Raw genomic sequence first — 17,421 nt, 5'->3', positions numbered from 1 at the left:
GTAATTGAAGGACAACAATATTTTAGGAAAAAAACACACATGATTAATGTGTTGATATAGAACATATGTATTGGTTATGTGGTTGTACTTTTGTTGATTAATTAAAATTTTGTTTCTTCATTCAGATGCTTTTGATCCTAATGGGGATATTTCAATGAAAAATTCTTTCTGTTTATTTTTAGGTGCTCCTGATCCTACCGCTGGTGCTTCCATTGATGATGATAATAGTTGGCATCTTGATGAAGAGCAGGTTCAAGAACAAGTCCGTTCTTATCTGTCACAAGGAGGTTACCTAAATGTCTCAAATCAACTCACCTTTATGTTTGCCAAGGTATACTTCTACATTTAATTTAGAAGTCTTATTGGTAGAAATTTTATTTTTGCCAAGGCGTACTGTAATTAAATTAGAACACTGTTGAAGCATTGAAAAGGGCAGTGAAAAGTGCAACAGTTCAAAAACATTGTTAAGTCCACAACAGATTATTATATAAGAAACAATAAAACAGATTTTATCTTGCATTACATAATTTCTTCCTTGAAATGACAAAGATGGACATGTCCGTGTGTTTTGAAACAGCATTAAATTCTTTTAATTTGCATTATTTGTCATTGTATTTTCCTTAAAAATTCACAAGATGAATTGTCAGCTTGCCCTGCTCAAGTTCAAAGGTCGTGCAATCCCAAGAAATCTGCAAAGAATAAGTATGAAATGTGCATTTTCTGGAATTACAGAATGAAACAAGAATCATTTCAAAATAAAATTTCTCTACTGAAATTAGGACTTTGACCTCTTAATGTTTAAGATTACTACTAGGGGGTGTTTAACAACCTTGACTACCCAAGAGGGTCTCGCATGGTCGGTTTATAATTACAAATACACTTTAGACTAAAATTAATTATGTTGTTGCATTCATTAGGTACGTGAAATGTTGAGAGCCAGAGATTCAAATGGTGCTAGAATGTTAACATTAATAACAGAACAGTTTTTGGCAGACCCAAGGCTTCAGATGTGGAAATCTCAAGGTCAACAAATGACAGACAAATGCAGACAACTGTGGGATGAATTAGGTAGGTTCTTATCATACAGATTTATATCCATCCATGGTTGATGTTGTTCCATATTAGTTACCTTTGAAAGCTATGTATTTTAGAGTAAAGAGTTATGATGGCTAAGTTATGTATATAGGTAAATGACTAAGTTATGTATATAGGTAGATGGCTAAGTTATGTATATAGGTAGATGGCTAAGTTATCTATATAGGTAGATGGCTAAGTTATCTATATAGGTAGATGGCTAAGTTATGTATATAGGTAGATGGCTAAGTAATGTATATAGGTAGATGGCTAAGTTATGTATATAGGTAGATGGCTAAGTAATGTATATTGGTAGATGGCTAAGTTATCTATATAGGTAGATGGCTAAGTTATGTATATAGGTAGATGGCTAAGTAATGTATATTGGTAGATGGCTAAGTTATGTATATAGGTAGATGGCTAAGTTATGTATATAGGTAGATGGCTAAGTAATGTATATTGGTAGATGGCTAAGTTATCTATATAGGTAGATGGCTAAGTTATGTATATAGGTAAATTACTAAGTTATATATATATAGGTAGATGGTTGACACTTACTGTATAGATTACTGCATTCTGTCATCTTATTGAGGTTGGTTTTGCCTTTTCCTGGTACACACCACATATGGAACCGAATCTTGTAATCTCCACATATGGAACCTAATCTGGTAATCTCCACATATGGAACCTAATCTGGTAATCTCCACATATGGAACCTAATCTGGTAATCTCCACATATAAAACCTAGTCCGGTATTCTCTACATATAAACGTAGTCTGGTATTCTTTACATATGAAACGTAGTCCGGTATTCTCTACATATAAAATCTTGTCTTATATTCTCAACATATAAAATGTGATCTAGTATTCTCCAAATAAAATATAATCACCAAGAACTGTAAAGAAAGCATAAAAAGTTACTCGACTCATATATTTTCTATTATAAAGAATAGATAAAGAAATAATACAAAACAGTATCATGAATAATTTTAGAATGACTGTGATGTCATTTGTATTACAGGTGCCTTGTGGGTGTGTGTTGTGCTTAACCCAAGTTGTATACCTTCTGATAAAGACTACTGGCAACAGTTACTGGAGCAGTGGTCAATATCATCTGTATGTCCTTTAGAGGACGCTGACATCAGACCTACTAACGATGTGCTCATGTCAAACATGGGTATTACTTCTACCTCAAGTAAGTACAATTGAGTATGTTTTTATATGACCGCAAAATGTTTGTGGCCGTATAATGGTATGACGTCTTATTATCGTCTTGTGTCCATAGGCATTTGGTTTCTAGACAATAACTTGAGTATAAGTCTCTGGATCTCTTTGAAATTTTACACAATGTTCCATACCTAAAAAGTGAAGTTTGGGATTGATTTTGGGGGTTATGGCCCAAAATATTTAGGATTGATGGGCCAAAAAACAAGGATAATTTGGTTTCCAGACAATAACTTGAGTATTAGTCTATGGATCTCTAGAGCATTTTATTACTGGTATGCTATTTTGTGAAGTTTGATAAGATAACTGTATATATATTTAGTTGCTATGAATTCTAGAGATTTGAATATTAATATGAAATAATCATATGGACATTGGTCAAAAGCAACATGTATATGAAGAAAAAGTAAAGAATTTTTTATTTTAAACCTTGTATGATACCACATGTGATTTACTTTGATTTTAATGGGGTTTACTGTATTTGAAAATGAACCTACATACATGTATGTTTCTTCTTCAGGACCTTTCTCAAACAGACCAAGAACAATATTCCAAAGAGCAATAGAAGCAAGTAAACTAAAATGGGATGACAAACACTTAAAGAGAATAATAAAAGCTGACACACTTACTAACAGTGGTTTATTGGATATGGATATGGTGGATTATCAGGGTCAGCCTATGTGGAATGGTTAGATTTTAATCTCACACTTTTATAATGCCCTGCCGCAGCAGAGGGGGCATTAAGTGTTACCCTTGTCCCTCTGTACATCTGTGCCTATGTCTGAAAATTGGATTCGTTCTCTTACTTTAATTTGCCTCAACCAAATGTTATGAAACTTATTCACAATGCTTATTACCACAAAACACAGATCTATTTCAAATTTTGGTTCCGTCACTTTTACCGTTCTTGAGTTATGTCCCTTAATAACATTATATGCAAAGCGGGGACATCATCTGTGTCCCAAGGACACATTCTCCATTTATCTAAGAACGAAGTATACACACATATATTTAGGCTGACATGAGCCAGCATTATCCTATCACAGAATAATTGGAAAATCAATTTTAGAGAAATTTTTTCAAGGTTTTAAAGAAATTTTACTTTGAAAATACTTCCTTGATTTTTCTTGATCTATTGTTTTGCATTTTAAATATTCTGATCTGGATACAAAGAAATAATTAGTTATTATATTTATTGAATCAGTTCATTTATTTGTTTGATAATAACATTTTGTGTGAATGAGTGTGAAGGGATCACTTCTGATATTTTGTTTCATTGTCTGTGTTGTCAATGTCACACTTTAGCCTTGAAAATGGATGGACAGAATTTACAAAACTTGCACAGATCCCTCTACAGACATGAACCTATTTTAATTTTTTGATTAGAGTGATATATGGGGTTTCTAAAATGAAAACATGGACTTTACTATGTGTGCTTATATTATTTGATTTGGTGGTCACTTTATCTTTGAAAATGGACGACAGGAATTAACAAAATTTGCACAGATCACTCTACAGATATGAACCTATTTTAATTTTTTGATGAGAGTGATATATGGGGTTTCTAAAACGAAAACATGGACTTTATATGTGTGCTTACATTATTTGATTTGGTGGTCACATGCATTTTGCAGATACATGTGTGTATTTAACCAAAAATGTGTTTTTTTTTTCATATTAGAAGGTATATCACGAATAGGATATCAATTTTATATATATTATTTATCGTTTATAGAACACTTTCCAACTGCATGTGCAAGAGTAGATGCATTACGTTCTCATGGTTACCAAAAAGAATCTCTGCGATTAGCTGTCAGTATTGTCAGAACATTAAAACAACAACAAAAAATTTATCAAGATATGTACAGACATCAAAATGAAGGTATGTGGAACCAGGAAGTAATATATGATGGAGGCAGACTCTCCACCGTTATGCATCATTTATTTTATGTCATTTGACTTCAGTATTTGTCTAATATATTTAATTGTTTCTATTCAGTTATCTCGTTGTCATTCTGTCGCACTCAAAAATTGCAAGTTCAAGCTTTTCTGTTTGAATTAAAATGGAAAACTTTAGTTTTGTGTATGTCATAATCTGTTAGAAACAAAATCTTGAAATATGTTTCCAAATAATTGATATATGACCATATGTTGTCACATGTCTTTTTTTAATTTGGTTAAATCATGTTCACTCATCATAACACCTGTTGCTTAAAAGATAATGAATTATTCTTAGTTTGGCATCTAATTTTCTGTAACACCTTTTCAAGGTGTAATAAATATACTGGTTTGAAATTATCAGATTGTCAGGTGCAAACTTTATCATAAACATCAACATAAAGATTCACAGTTAAATCAACAAGATATTAATTTTAAAAAAATCCTTCCCTTAAAAAAAATCTAGGGAAGGAACTAAAAAATACTTATCTTAATTTTAAGAGTGAAAATAAAATAAAATTATATAACTGGCTTGTGAATAAAAAAAAACTACATCTTATATTTATATTTACCTCACCTTTGTGCTTTGAAATAGATCTTATGTTATGGAGAGTTGATTTATATTACAGATCTACCCAGTACTAGTAAAGGTTGCAGATCCAAGTTGCCAGTTACAAACAACATTGAAGGATGGATTGGCCATGCTTTAGATCCATTAGGAGTATTATCTGAAACATTAACAGAAGTCTCTATTTCTCATGATACCTCTCATAGAACTGGTTAGTTTTAACAAAGTCCTTGTGTTTTTTATATACTACAATAGATAAATAACAGTAGATGGTTTCTCAAAAAGATCTGAGACAGCTTGACATTTTTTACCGATCTCTTTTTAACCTCGTGCTTTTGTAACTAGAGGCATACAAGCCAATAAAGGAGAATATGGGCAAGAAATTTGATCACAACACATGAAAATTATGACTGTAGTTTGATGTTGGTTCTGTAAACTGACATTTACTCATACATTTGACTAAATGGCCAGCCAAAATAAATTCCTCAATGGTGGATTTTTTTTCTTAATCATATGAAATATATTCAGTGTTATGCTATTTGAACAAATATTAATGAAAAAAAATTTGTCATGTAATTACGACTGTTTTGGAAACCCTGGTGTGTGGTAATAACAACAAGTCAAATCAGAAGTTTTACATTTAACATTTATTTACTATTACAATTTTAATGGTCATAAAAGCTAAATGGGCACTGTGCTTCATTGCTTTAAAAACACATACACAAATTTATCAACGAATAAAAATTAATATTTTGTTAATTTTTCAGATGTTGTAGTTTCTAGTCTTTTATTTAATGATGATGGGAATAGTTGCCTTCCTCCACGATATCATCATGTAGCTATACCAGGCAGTAATGATAGAATGGAGTCTTATCTTACCCTAGCTGTTGAAGCGGCCCTTATATGTAAGTCAAATGTGATAATATCTATCAATAAAGTGAAAGATTGGGTAAACTTAAGGTAGGATGGTCATACATAATACCTTCCATCTTTAAATTGTAAATCATTTTTAGTGATATTAGTAAATTGTATACATATATTTTTTTGTTTGTTATTTATACTAGTTTATTGTAAAACTTTTTTGTGAAAATTGAAACATCTTTAACAATTTAGAAAAATACAACACTTCAGGTTTAGGACAGCAACGACAAATGCCATCAGGGTTGTATACACAGGAAAAAACTCTTAAGCAAGAAGAAAAAGTGATTACTAAGTTACAGACTATAGAGAGGGATCCAATGATAGCTGGTGTATATCAACAGCAGGCAAGATTACTCTTAGAAGGTTAGTATAAGGAAATACCATTGTCCTTGTATAAGTGATAACGAATATTCAGTATTTTATCTTTGGTGTAAATAAATAGAAAGTCTGTGACGTAAGATTCAGTATTTATATTTATTGTGAATAAATAGTAAGCCTGTGACGTAAGATTCAGTAAATTAACTTTGGTGTAAATAAATAGAAAATCTGTGACGAAATTCAGTAATTTAACTTTGGTATAAATAATTAGAAAATTTATAATGTCATTGCATTGTTATTGTTGTTTAACCTTTTTGGGACAAAAATATTTATGACAGTTTCATGTTTTGTGTTAGTTGTTAATTACGAAAAACTGGTTATTACTAGTATAGACCAGCCAATGGTCAATACTGGTTAAAATGGGTTAATACAGGTTGTTTTTGAAAATTCTGAAGGTATAATTGTCCAGCAAATGTCTAGAGATATCAGTCCACTTATATCCTGCCTCACTAGTTTGTCCAAATATAGATTAGTTATATTATATGGCTTAGATAAAAAAAAAAAGATCCCATGTAGGTTTGTTACTTGCTATAAACTTTAACACTAATTTGTTTTAATATAAATTACAACATGGAGTAAAAACAATAACAAGAATTACAAAAACAATTGCCCATTAAATTATGTGTGAATAAACATGTCTCTCTTCGAGGCTAAAGTGAGAGTCAATGGTCAGAAAGATGACAGCACAGGTTTAAGGTGCTTACAAATGGTCCTATGTTATAATAATTTGGAGTTTTAATCTTTATATTACAACAGGGTTTTACAAAGATTTCTTTTTTTTAAGGTGGAAGTAGTTCAGCATTGGGTATTGGTATACATCCAGAGACATACCCTATGCATACCTTTGCTAAATTTATGTTCAGCTGTTTACTGCCTGTCGATGAAGATTTGGCATATCAGATAGGACTGAGAGCAATGAGGTAAAAATTGATTTAATCATGACTGTTTTACTATGAAATATTTTATTTTGAAATTTGGTATTGAAAAGCAAAAAGATAAATATTTGTCTCTAATATTTATCTGTCAGTTGTTTCTGTTCTGTGTATTTTACACAATAGAAATAAGAAGATGTGGTATGAGTGCCAATGAGACAACTCTCCATCCAAGTCACAATGTGTAAAAAGTAAACAAGGATTAATTCACTATTCCTTACCAAAGTATAGGTAGGTTTTGATGTGACGTAATTTGAGTTTGAGTTATTTCCCTTTGCTGCCATTTTGGAGGGATATATGGTTGATATGGTTGATATGCTTATTTGACAAACCAAATTAAAACATGCGGTACAAACTAATTTGATAAAAGATCCTTACCAGATCGTAGTGATGCATCAATGAAGGCTAAAAAAAAAATTTTTTGAAAACAACTTTTTCCAAAGTCTAGCAGTCAGTATAACAAGTTGAATTTGACTGATTTGTGAAGGAATTTGTGCTTCTAGACTTCCACCATGGCCAAAAAAGGGAAGTAATTCTTTCTCAAATTATGTCAATTGAAACCTATCTATACAAGGATTGGCTCACTCTTTCACATGTATTGAAATAGCATGTAAACGTTAATATTCTTTCATTGAATGGATGCCATTATTAAAGTTAATTTAAAAAAATTATTCTTCCGGTTATTTTTTAAGTCCTATTATGTAAACTATTATATTTTAATCATGGTTATTTGTAGGTTTATAAGGTACCATTGATGTAAAAGAAAATGTTCACCACAAAAATGTTATAACTGAATTAATAACTACATATACAGCAGTGAATGTTTTATGGGTGTTTTCAGAAATGCTTAGATTAAAACACATTACACACAAAAAGTGTTATTTTAACCACCCAATATTGATAGAAGGGCAACATATTCCATTTAAGGTAATGTTAGAATGCAAGAACAAATTGTTGAAAACTCTATTTTTTCATATCACCAATGAGCTTTTACATTGAAAAAGTTTAAAGAATGGCTTCTCTTCTCTTTAAGGCTTCCGGTGTTGGAAGATACAGATGAAACAGACGATGGCATGAATAACATTGCTTCTTCTACATCATTGACACGCTTTCCACGCTGGTTTATCTTAGCTCATGTTGAAGGTCAGCAATGTGACCTTGGATGTACATTGTTAGCTGCTGCTAAAGGTAAGTGTTTTTGAGATTAAATTTAAAAACTATATAGATATGGTGTTATATGACTATTAAATTAACTTGAATAGAAAAGAAGAAAAATTGAAATTTCTTTTTTTGTCTGTACGTCCATCTTTGCTCTCTCGTTTGTCAAGTTTAGAAGATAACTTGATATTACATAGAAAATTAGTGTTGATATTGCTAGCACTTCGAGGAGTCAAAGTTTCATATGTCAGTATTGGTAATAACTTAAAAGTCAACAAAAAATGTACCGTAGAAAGGCTTGTATAGTCCGCGGTTTTATTCTCCAAAATTGGACCTTCCAGACGGGGTGCGGACTATAGAGTACAATAAGCAAGATATAAGAGAAAAATTTCAATTTCGCGGGCGAGGTGGTTTGTTTACGTTCCGCCATCTTTGTTATTTATATTGTAGAGGGCGCTCTTATCATTTTTCAAACTAATAATTTTAACTCATCCATATTAATAAGTTATTTCTATTCAATATCAAATTAATACTGATAAATATAAAAAATAAACCTTTCATTACAAATTTCTCGTTACTTTTCAATGCATTGGTTGAAATAAACTGGTATCTGCTTGATTGAAACGATACAAATATAGTGAAAAAGACAACCGTAAACCAGCTTAGAATTTGTAAACTACAAAACGTAATCGGTTATTGTTCGTTCCGTTTTGGTGTTTCATACTGACTAATATGGTTTGTATTAGCTTAAGACCCTTCACACATTAATGTGATAGATATATTAAAGACTGTTTTACAAAAGGATGGAACTGTTTTACTTTCAAAGTCGTATTATAGTGATATCTGTTATGTACGGATTTCGACTCTCACCGGTTAGTTTCTTCTTTTACACGTGCTTTTTAAACTTCCTGTTTAAACATACACAAGTTTCTAAATTGTTTTTTAAGTGAATTAAACTTATTTTAACAATCATGAAGCGTTCTAGAATCATTTACAAGCAGTTTCAGCTTCTGTTTGATGATGGAAAACAGGTTTTTCCAAGAAAAAACCGCAAACGACCGCACAGGATTTGAAATTACCGGAGTTTCATTAGACCTTTTCTAACAGTTACAAAAAGTTTTTTTACCTAAAATTTCGTGGGGAGAAGGGGGTGCGGACTATGTACCAGTGCGAACTATACAAGCCTTTCTACGGTAATTATTTATATTTTGGGGTAAATATTAAACAAAAAATTCCAATACTCACAGGCTGGTTATCTCTATTACAACCATCTATCTTATGTTTTGTGATTACACACAACATAGTGGTGTGAGGTTAACATTGTTTAGATCTGATACATGCCAGTGTCAAGCAGTTTATTATTTTATATATTCAGATATCCAATTTACCAAATGGTATATCTGTGCGTTATCATTCTTGCCTAGAAAATTATTTATTGAAAATTACACAAGTCTCAGAAATAGTGCATGCTGTATGAATCTATCTGTTCCAACTTCCATTGGAGTTAAGCTGGCAACAATCAATTTACAATGCAATGCTTAATTTTAAGTTCTAATGCAAAATGACAAAAATTTGTATCCTGACAGTGTTCACAGGCACTTTGTTTGTACCATCTTTTGTGAAGGAAAATGAGTAGAACATTATATATTGCAGGTAATATAATGCGTCTGAAAACTGTACTAGAAGTTGCACAAAGACATATCCACAGTTCTTCACAGTTGTTCAAGCTAGCACAGGATGTGTTCAAAATAGCCACACCACCTGATTCACAGAAACACATGCCTCTTTTAAATGCTGCATTTGAACTTGGGCTTCAGGTAAGAATTATTAAGGGCAAAATTGATAAAATGTGTTACTGGTTTAAATGTTCTTCTTAACCTGTAAATAGTATATCAATATTTCATCAGTACACCAACTGTCATGCTACTAAAGGAAAAGGAGTATTGACAAAACATGTTAATTTGGTATTAAGTTCAGGAATAACTTTCCAAATGATCTCATTTCAATACTAAGGAAATTATTTTTAAGTTTTAACAAAAAAGAACGTTTTAACCGAACTGTTATACAGTTATTTATACAAGTATGAAGTATTTGAAAGACAGTTTGTGAATTTGTTTACCAGCTGAAATAGAAAAATAAAATTTCTTTATGTTGCTGTTATCAGCTTTTTCAACAATATCCAAGTTTTGAAAAAAAATACAGAAAAAACAAGAAATGACATTATAATGCTAATAAATGATAATTCATATGAACTTTGTAAAAGTACATATTATTAAATCATCATTTATACATTGAAGGTGATGAAAATGACATTAATGACAATGAACTGGAGACGACGAGAAATGGTACGATGGCTAGTAACATGTGCAACAGAGGTCGGAGTTCAGGCTCTTGTGTCCATTATGCAGAACTGGTTTTCGTTATTCCAGCCAATAGAGGCAACTGAAATGGTTGCTACGACAATCATGTCTCATTCTACTATGCTTCAACTTCATCTTAATTATCACCAACAAGAAGACCTGGCTAGTCATGCCAGAAATCTTGCTTTGCAATGTGCCAATAAGGACCCTCAAAATTGTGCTTTGTGTGCACTCACTTTGTGTGAGAAAAACCCAATATCATTTGAGACAGCTTATCAAATAGTGATTGATGCTGCCACTCATATCATGAACTCCAGTCAGTTATTCAGGATAGCTCGGTACATGGAGTTACGAGGCTATCCACACAGAGCATACAAACTGACTTTACTTGCCATGAAAAATCTTCACCTAGCTTATAATCAAGACACTCATCCTGCAATAAATGACATTCACTGGGCCTGTGCACTAAGTCATTCTCTTGGCAAAAATGAACTTGCCAGTATGATCCCTCTCTTAGTAGATAGTGTCCAGTGTGCAACAGTATTGTCTGACATTTTACGAAGGTGTACATTAACGGCGCCAGGTTTGGGAACATCGGACGTGAAAAGGAGGACAATGAAACTGTTGTCGTATGACAAAAATCCCTTAAGACAATTAATGGAGGCTACTATTCGGTCATACATCAACACTACACATTACAAATTGACTCATATTAGCCCGAGACATTATGGAGATTTCATTGACTTTCTTAGTAAAGCCAGAGAGACATTTTTGTTAGCTCAGGATGGGCACATTGAGTTTGCTCAGTTGATTGAAAACATGAAACTTGTTTACAAAGGGAAAAAGAAGTTAATGTACTTGATAAAAGAAAGATTTGGCTTATAATAATAAGTATACTGATGAGCGGGACCAAGACAGCGGAATTATACCTCGATTTTCTGTGATCCGGTGACCACGCCCTAGGCAATCACCTTAGTAATGTGCTTTATGTTAGCCTCATTTTCAAAATGTCTTTAAGTGCTAAGTTTTCATATAATGAATATTTTTATATTTATTTATTTATAAAGAAATGTGAATTACTGTCGTCTTGGTACATTTGTCATATTAGGCAGATTACAAATTTTTGTCTTGTTCTGCTTAACTTGTCAGGTCGTTAAAGATATGTTGTAATGTTTGCATATCTTAATGTTATACAAACAATGCATTGGGGGACTCATTTGAAAGGTTTCTTGGTGTTCCTATAATGAGGAATCCCAATGACTTATTTTGGCAGAAAGAAAAGCTGAGTTGCAATTTTTGCTGATCTATTATTGCAATTTTATACACATAATAATGTAAGACTAATGTATTTATTCTATTTATTATGAGGCTAGCATATTTCACTATAGTTAACAAAATAGATGATAAAAAAGATCTTATTTATTATATGTTTATAAGCCATTAGATGTTGCCAAAATATCTTTATAAAAGAGAAATATTTTTTAGAGATTGGCCATAATATTCAAAATATGTGTATTTGTGTCTGTATGTGTGTTTTGTGTTGTATATTTTTGTTACTGATTGTGGGAATTTCTAGAAGTTTTTTTTTATACTTCTGCATGTATCTGTTATGTTACTTGTTTGGGAATGATACTTTGTTAACTTTATTTCATTGCAGTGAGCAAAAAGGCATTATAAAAAAAATGGGATATAAGTAAGCAAGATCTTTGAAGGTTAATGCTAAATAAACTATAATTAGAAGATTTGTGGTATTTATATATATTTTTCTGGGTTCTGAAAATTAAAAAGTAAAGGGTTTAAAAAATCACATATAGTTTAGTTGATATGACTTAAGTATTATTGTTAAGAAATTCCCACATTATATAATTTGAGAAATGGTGCTAAGATATTTATATTGAGTTATCAGATAAGTTATGTTTGTTTTACTTGATTTTATGCATTTATTTCAGGAAAACAATTGTTGTCATGTCTCAGATTATTGTCTCCCTAGTTTCTACATTACCTCACACTTCATTCATCCAATCATTGTGTAGTTTAGGATTACCTCTTATTGTCAGCCAATCAACAGATAATTTAGAATATCCAATCACAATCATGTTCACATCTGAATTTGTACATTTTGTCAATACAGAATTTTACAGTATAGCCTCAATCATCAAAGATTCATACACATTTTCTCAATTGTGCAGAGATTTAAAAATTTATATAATAAGATGAAGCATAGTAAGGGCATTAATTAAACCATTTTAAAAGATAAAATATTAAGGAATAATAAACTGTATCCTACACTTTAGATCATTACAATGTATTTGTTTAACTACTGGTAAGATTCTAGACCTAGAAAATATCTTACCATTTAATATTAGTTCGTTGTTTTCAAAACATTTATTTCAAGAGTTATCTCCCCTCATTTTACCGAATTCAAAGTACAATGTGCAAGTAATTATGTTGTCCACACAGTATGTTGTTTTTTCAGTTTTGTTTGTAATTTTTGAATCTCATCCCATTGGTCCAACTTCCAATCATTTAAATACATTCTTGTTTGCAAATCATTGAGTTTGATACACCCCTTGTTTTTAACACAAAAATCAAATATAATTGTTTTGAGCTTTAAAGTAAATAGCAGACAATTAAAAAAGCTATGCATGTCATCATTTATCAAAGATTGAAAGTATAAGTTTGCAAGCAAATTAAAACAAATATTGACATATGACAGAATGTGAAGTAATGATTGAAATACATTACTTTGTCAAAGAGATTTGATCTGTATTAAAATAGTGTGCCTGGTACAAAACTTCAATCGACATGGCAGACAATTTGGAACTTTGTCAAGTGTATGAATTCCTTATTTTATTGCATTTTAGGCAAGGCATTGAAAAGTACAAAAATTGAAAAAAATGTGAAACAACTTACAATATTTTAATTTAATACACTTACTTTGTTTTATTTCTACACAATTATGTCAAAGTTAAAAAGGAACATTATATAAAAGGGTTCGATTTGTAGCATTTTGTTGTTCAGGAAAGATCATTCCATTCGTTCATTATATATGCAAAAATAAAGCAATAACATAATTGTGCAATAATTTACATATCATATAGCTGGAATTATTACTTAATGTAATCTGATTTATAGGCTTGTCACACGTCCTCTCACATCTGTATATTTTATGATTTCTGTGTTGTTTTATTTGGAAAGGATGTTCTTTATGGCATTAGTTGATATATTGAATCTCATTTATTTACACATTGATACCAACAATCAAAATTTGTATTCAAGATTTAAGATCAGCTCGATCATGATTTCTTTAAAAATTGATTTAAAAGTTAGGGTCTTGGATATTATTTTATATGGTTAAAATATTTTGTAGAATACTATTTTCCATTTTCAGTATCTAATCTTATATTGTGGCAAGTATATAAATTTGATATATATTAAGTTTTTTTTAAATTTTAGCGGTATATGCAATTTCATATTGGTACAAAGTAGTTAGTATGACTTTTAAATCAAACTTCTGGCTGTAAATAACTTTTGTAGTTATATTCAGCCTAGAAAAACAACATTTCCACAGCATTTCACAAGATAGCTTTAATGAAGCACAGGTAGACAAGAAAAAAATATTTCGTGATTTACCTTTTTTTTTCGTTTTGATTTTTTTTACTAAAAAAATATAAATAATCTAATTGCACCTTTTTGGATGACTTGCAGCTATTACTTGAAACTTGAATCCTATTATTTTCAAATTAGAAGAAATTTTCAATAGCTATTGAGAGTACCAGTTAAATATTAAGTAATCGTTTAATATCCTACAGTAGGCCTCAAGTTTGTTGTCTTCATGTGATTGGTTAGTGCTTTATTTATAGTTTAGACATCTAGTCTTTGATCATGTCCTGTACATTTTCAGTGGCAATCAGCCAATAAACAAATTGTCTATGGAAACATTTCTATTCAGTAAAAAATTTATAGAAATATTTGTTGTTTATTTATTTACGTACTGATCATTCAGATCTTACAAGGCAGTTAAAATCTGCTAGGGACTTCACATAGTCTACTGGACTACTAAAATATGTTTGTGGTGGTGATGATAAATACACGAAAATAGCCATTAATATGATCTAAATCTGCAGGTTATTACAGAACACAGGAGAACAAAACACAGAATGTTGTAAATCATTTTTGTAAATATCACTATTTACTTTGGTAAATTCTAATATAAGTAATAAAAGAGTGATTTTGAATAAAAAAATAAACAGACAATTTCCCAAAGTGCCTGTGAGATTTTGCCATTAGGTGTCATCTGTCATGACCATTTAACTATGAAAATTCATGAAATTCACATTTTTCCCCCAAGTCATCAAGATTACAATAGTATGGTAAAGTAATGGGCTTTTTCTGAAATGATTTTTGTCCTGCCTTGTTGAAAAAGGGAGAAGACTTCAATGTGCTGTTTATTGTAGGCGACTTCAACAATGTATTAGATTGTGATTAGGTCAGTTTATGGGGAACCACTAGTGGTAGGTCAATATTATTTGGTAAGCAACTGTATTAGCATTGATCCATCTTATTTCATTGAAGATAATTTGGCCCTGTTCCTCAGTCATGATCTATTGACTTTGAAACTTTTGATTAGTTAACAAGTTAAAGTTTGTGGTTAGGTCAGTTTATGGGGAACAAATAGTGGTAGGTCAATGATATTTAGTTTGCTTTTGTATTAATACTTGCAAGTCCCATTTCCACTCAGATTATATGGCCCCACCCCCTCATCATGGTTCATTGACTGAAACTTTTGCATAGGTTATATGTTAAAGGTTGTGTTTAGGGTAGTTTAAAGGGAACCATTTGTGATAAGTCTATGGCATTTGTATGCGGTTTTATAAGCAATGGCATTTCTCATTTCCACACAGTTTATTTGGCCTTGCTTATTCAGTAATGGTTCATTGACTTTGAAACATGCATTCTTAACATGTTAAAGTTTGTGTTTAGGTCAGTTCAAAGGGAACCACATTTGATGATTTGATTGTTTATGCCACTCTCATCACTATTGACAATATTGTGATGGTCAGTTTTTGGGAAAGACGGCTTCAAGCCGTCAATTCCCTATTTGGTTGGCCAGACTTCCAAGCCTCTCACGTCACTCATTTTGTTGTAGAGCCTGCGACTTTTGTTGCAGAAAGCTCGACATAGGGATAGTGATCCGGCGGCGGCGGCGGCGTTAGCTAACTTCTTAAAAGCTTTATATTTTAGAAGGTGGAAGATCTGGATGCTTCATACTTTGTATATGGATGCCTCATGTTACGAAGTTTCTGTCGGTCACGTCCAATGTCCTTGACCTCATTTTCATGGTTCAGTGACTACTTGAAAAAAAAGTTAAGATTTTTTGTAATGTTAAATATTCTCTCTTATTATAAGTAATAGGATAACTATATTTGGTATGTGCGTACCTTGCAAGGTCCTCATGCCCGTCAGACAGTTTTCACTTGACCTCGACCACATTTCATGGATCAGTGAACAAGGTTAAGTTTTGGTGGTCAAGTCCGTATCTCAGATACTATAAGCAATAGGTCTAGTATATTCAGTGTATGGAAGGACGGTAAGATGTACATGTCCAACTGGCAGGTGTCATCTGACCTTGACCTCATTTTCATGGTTCAGTGGTTATAGTTAGGTTTTTGTGTTTTGGTCTGTTTTTCTTATACTGTATGCAATAGGTCTACTATATTTGGTGTATGGAATGATTGTAAGGTGTACATGTCTAGCTGGCAGGTGTCATCTGACCTTGACCTCATTTTCATGGTTCAGTGGTCAAAGTTAAGTTTTTGAGTTTTGGTCTTTTTTTCTAATACTATATGCAATAGTTCAACTATATTTGGTGTATGGAAATATTTTATGATCTATATGTCAGTCACGCAGGTTTTATTTGACCTTGACCTCATTTTCACAGTTCATTGCTCAGTGTTAAGTTTTTGTGTTTTGGTCAGTTTGTTTTTCTTAAACTATAAGCAATAGGTCAACTATATTTGTTGTATGGAATAATTGTTAGCTGTACATGCCTGCCTAGCATGGTTCATCTGACCTTAACCTCATTTTCATGGTTCATTGGTCAATGTTTAGTTTACTTGGTTAATGTTAAGTTTATGTGACAGTTGTAATAAAGCTTTATATTTATCAACATAATATCAATGATTAGTAAAGAAGGCGAGACATTTCAGCGTGTGCACTCTTGTTTTTATAGTTGGGGAAACACCTCAAAATTACTGAATTGATGAGAAGGAGACACACAAATGAACAGATTGACTTTAAACACTTTTTTTACACAATTGCCTTCTGTTTCTCGTGAAATTATTGTATCTTGAGCTCTCCCTTACACAACTTACGTTTCTTTTACAATAAGGAAAATTCAGTATTACGAAATATTCTAAATATATCCAACCTAGTGATGTCATGGTTGGGATGCCACACTACATAGAAGCAGGGATATCCTTTACTCATTATTAAAATAATTCACAGAAATCGTGTATTATTTTAAAATCGGTATTTGTTTATTTAAACATAATAATTATTATTAATTATGTTTGCTGTAGATGATTCAAACATCAATGCTTTAAGGTTCATGTGGACCCTTTGGATAAAATGGCTGCATTTTCACCTCATTATTTACTCTGAGTACAGACAAACCTGTGTATCTGGAAAAATGTTAAGGCATAGCATGCCCTAGATAAATAAAATTCAAATATATTTTATGTTTTAGAAAATTAAAAACTTAACAGGATTTTGCAGTGCACTTTTTTTCATTCCTCCAGAAGGTGCCAAAATAAACTAAGTTGAAAGAGGTTTGAGAACTTCCCCACAGGTAATAATTGAAGTGAACT

General features: G+C 31.6%; 1 protein-coding gene across 1 annotated transcript in view; it reads left to right on the top strand.

The window, feature by feature from the left end:
• The window catches only part of LOC127734104 (zinc finger SWIM domain-containing protein 6-like), a 32,720-nt gene extending 18,199 nt beyond the window's left edge, over positions 1-14,521 (top strand). The window contains exons 5-16 of the mRNA XM_052243749.1: positions 183-331; positions 918-1,068; positions 2,095-2,268; positions 2,818-2,985; positions 4,033-4,179; positions 4,865-5,014; positions 5,571-5,708; positions 5,935-6,087; positions 6,887-7,022; positions 8,068-8,222; positions 9,846-10,009; positions 10,490-14,521. Of these exons, the coding sequence (XP_052099709.1) occupies positions 183-331; positions 918-1,068; positions 2,095-2,268; positions 2,818-2,985; positions 4,033-4,179; positions 4,865-5,014; positions 5,571-5,708; positions 5,935-6,087; positions 6,887-7,022; positions 8,068-8,222; positions 9,846-10,009; positions 10,490-11,437 (2,633 nt within the window). The 3' untranslated portion in view covers positions 11,438-14,521. The remainder of the gene's footprint in view (positions 1-182; positions 332-917; positions 1,069-2,094; positions 2,269-2,817; positions 2,986-4,032; positions 4,180-4,864; positions 5,015-5,570; positions 5,709-5,934; positions 6,088-6,886; positions 7,023-8,067; positions 8,223-9,845; positions 10,010-10,489) is intronic.
• Positions 14,522-17,421: the final 2,900 nt, after the last annotated feature.

The sequence above is a fragment of the Mytilus californianus genome, unplaced genomic scaffold (assembly GCF_021869535.1).
Source record: "Mytilus californianus isolate M0D057914Y unplaced genomic scaffold, xbMytCali1.0.p SCAF_1, whole genome shotgun sequence".
Taxonomy (NCBI): Eukaryota; Metazoa; Mollusca; class Bivalvia; order Mytilida; family Mytilidae; genus Mytilus; species Mytilus californianus.
Note: the sequence above shows the minus strand (reverse complement) of the source record. Positions and strands in the feature narration are given on the sequence as shown.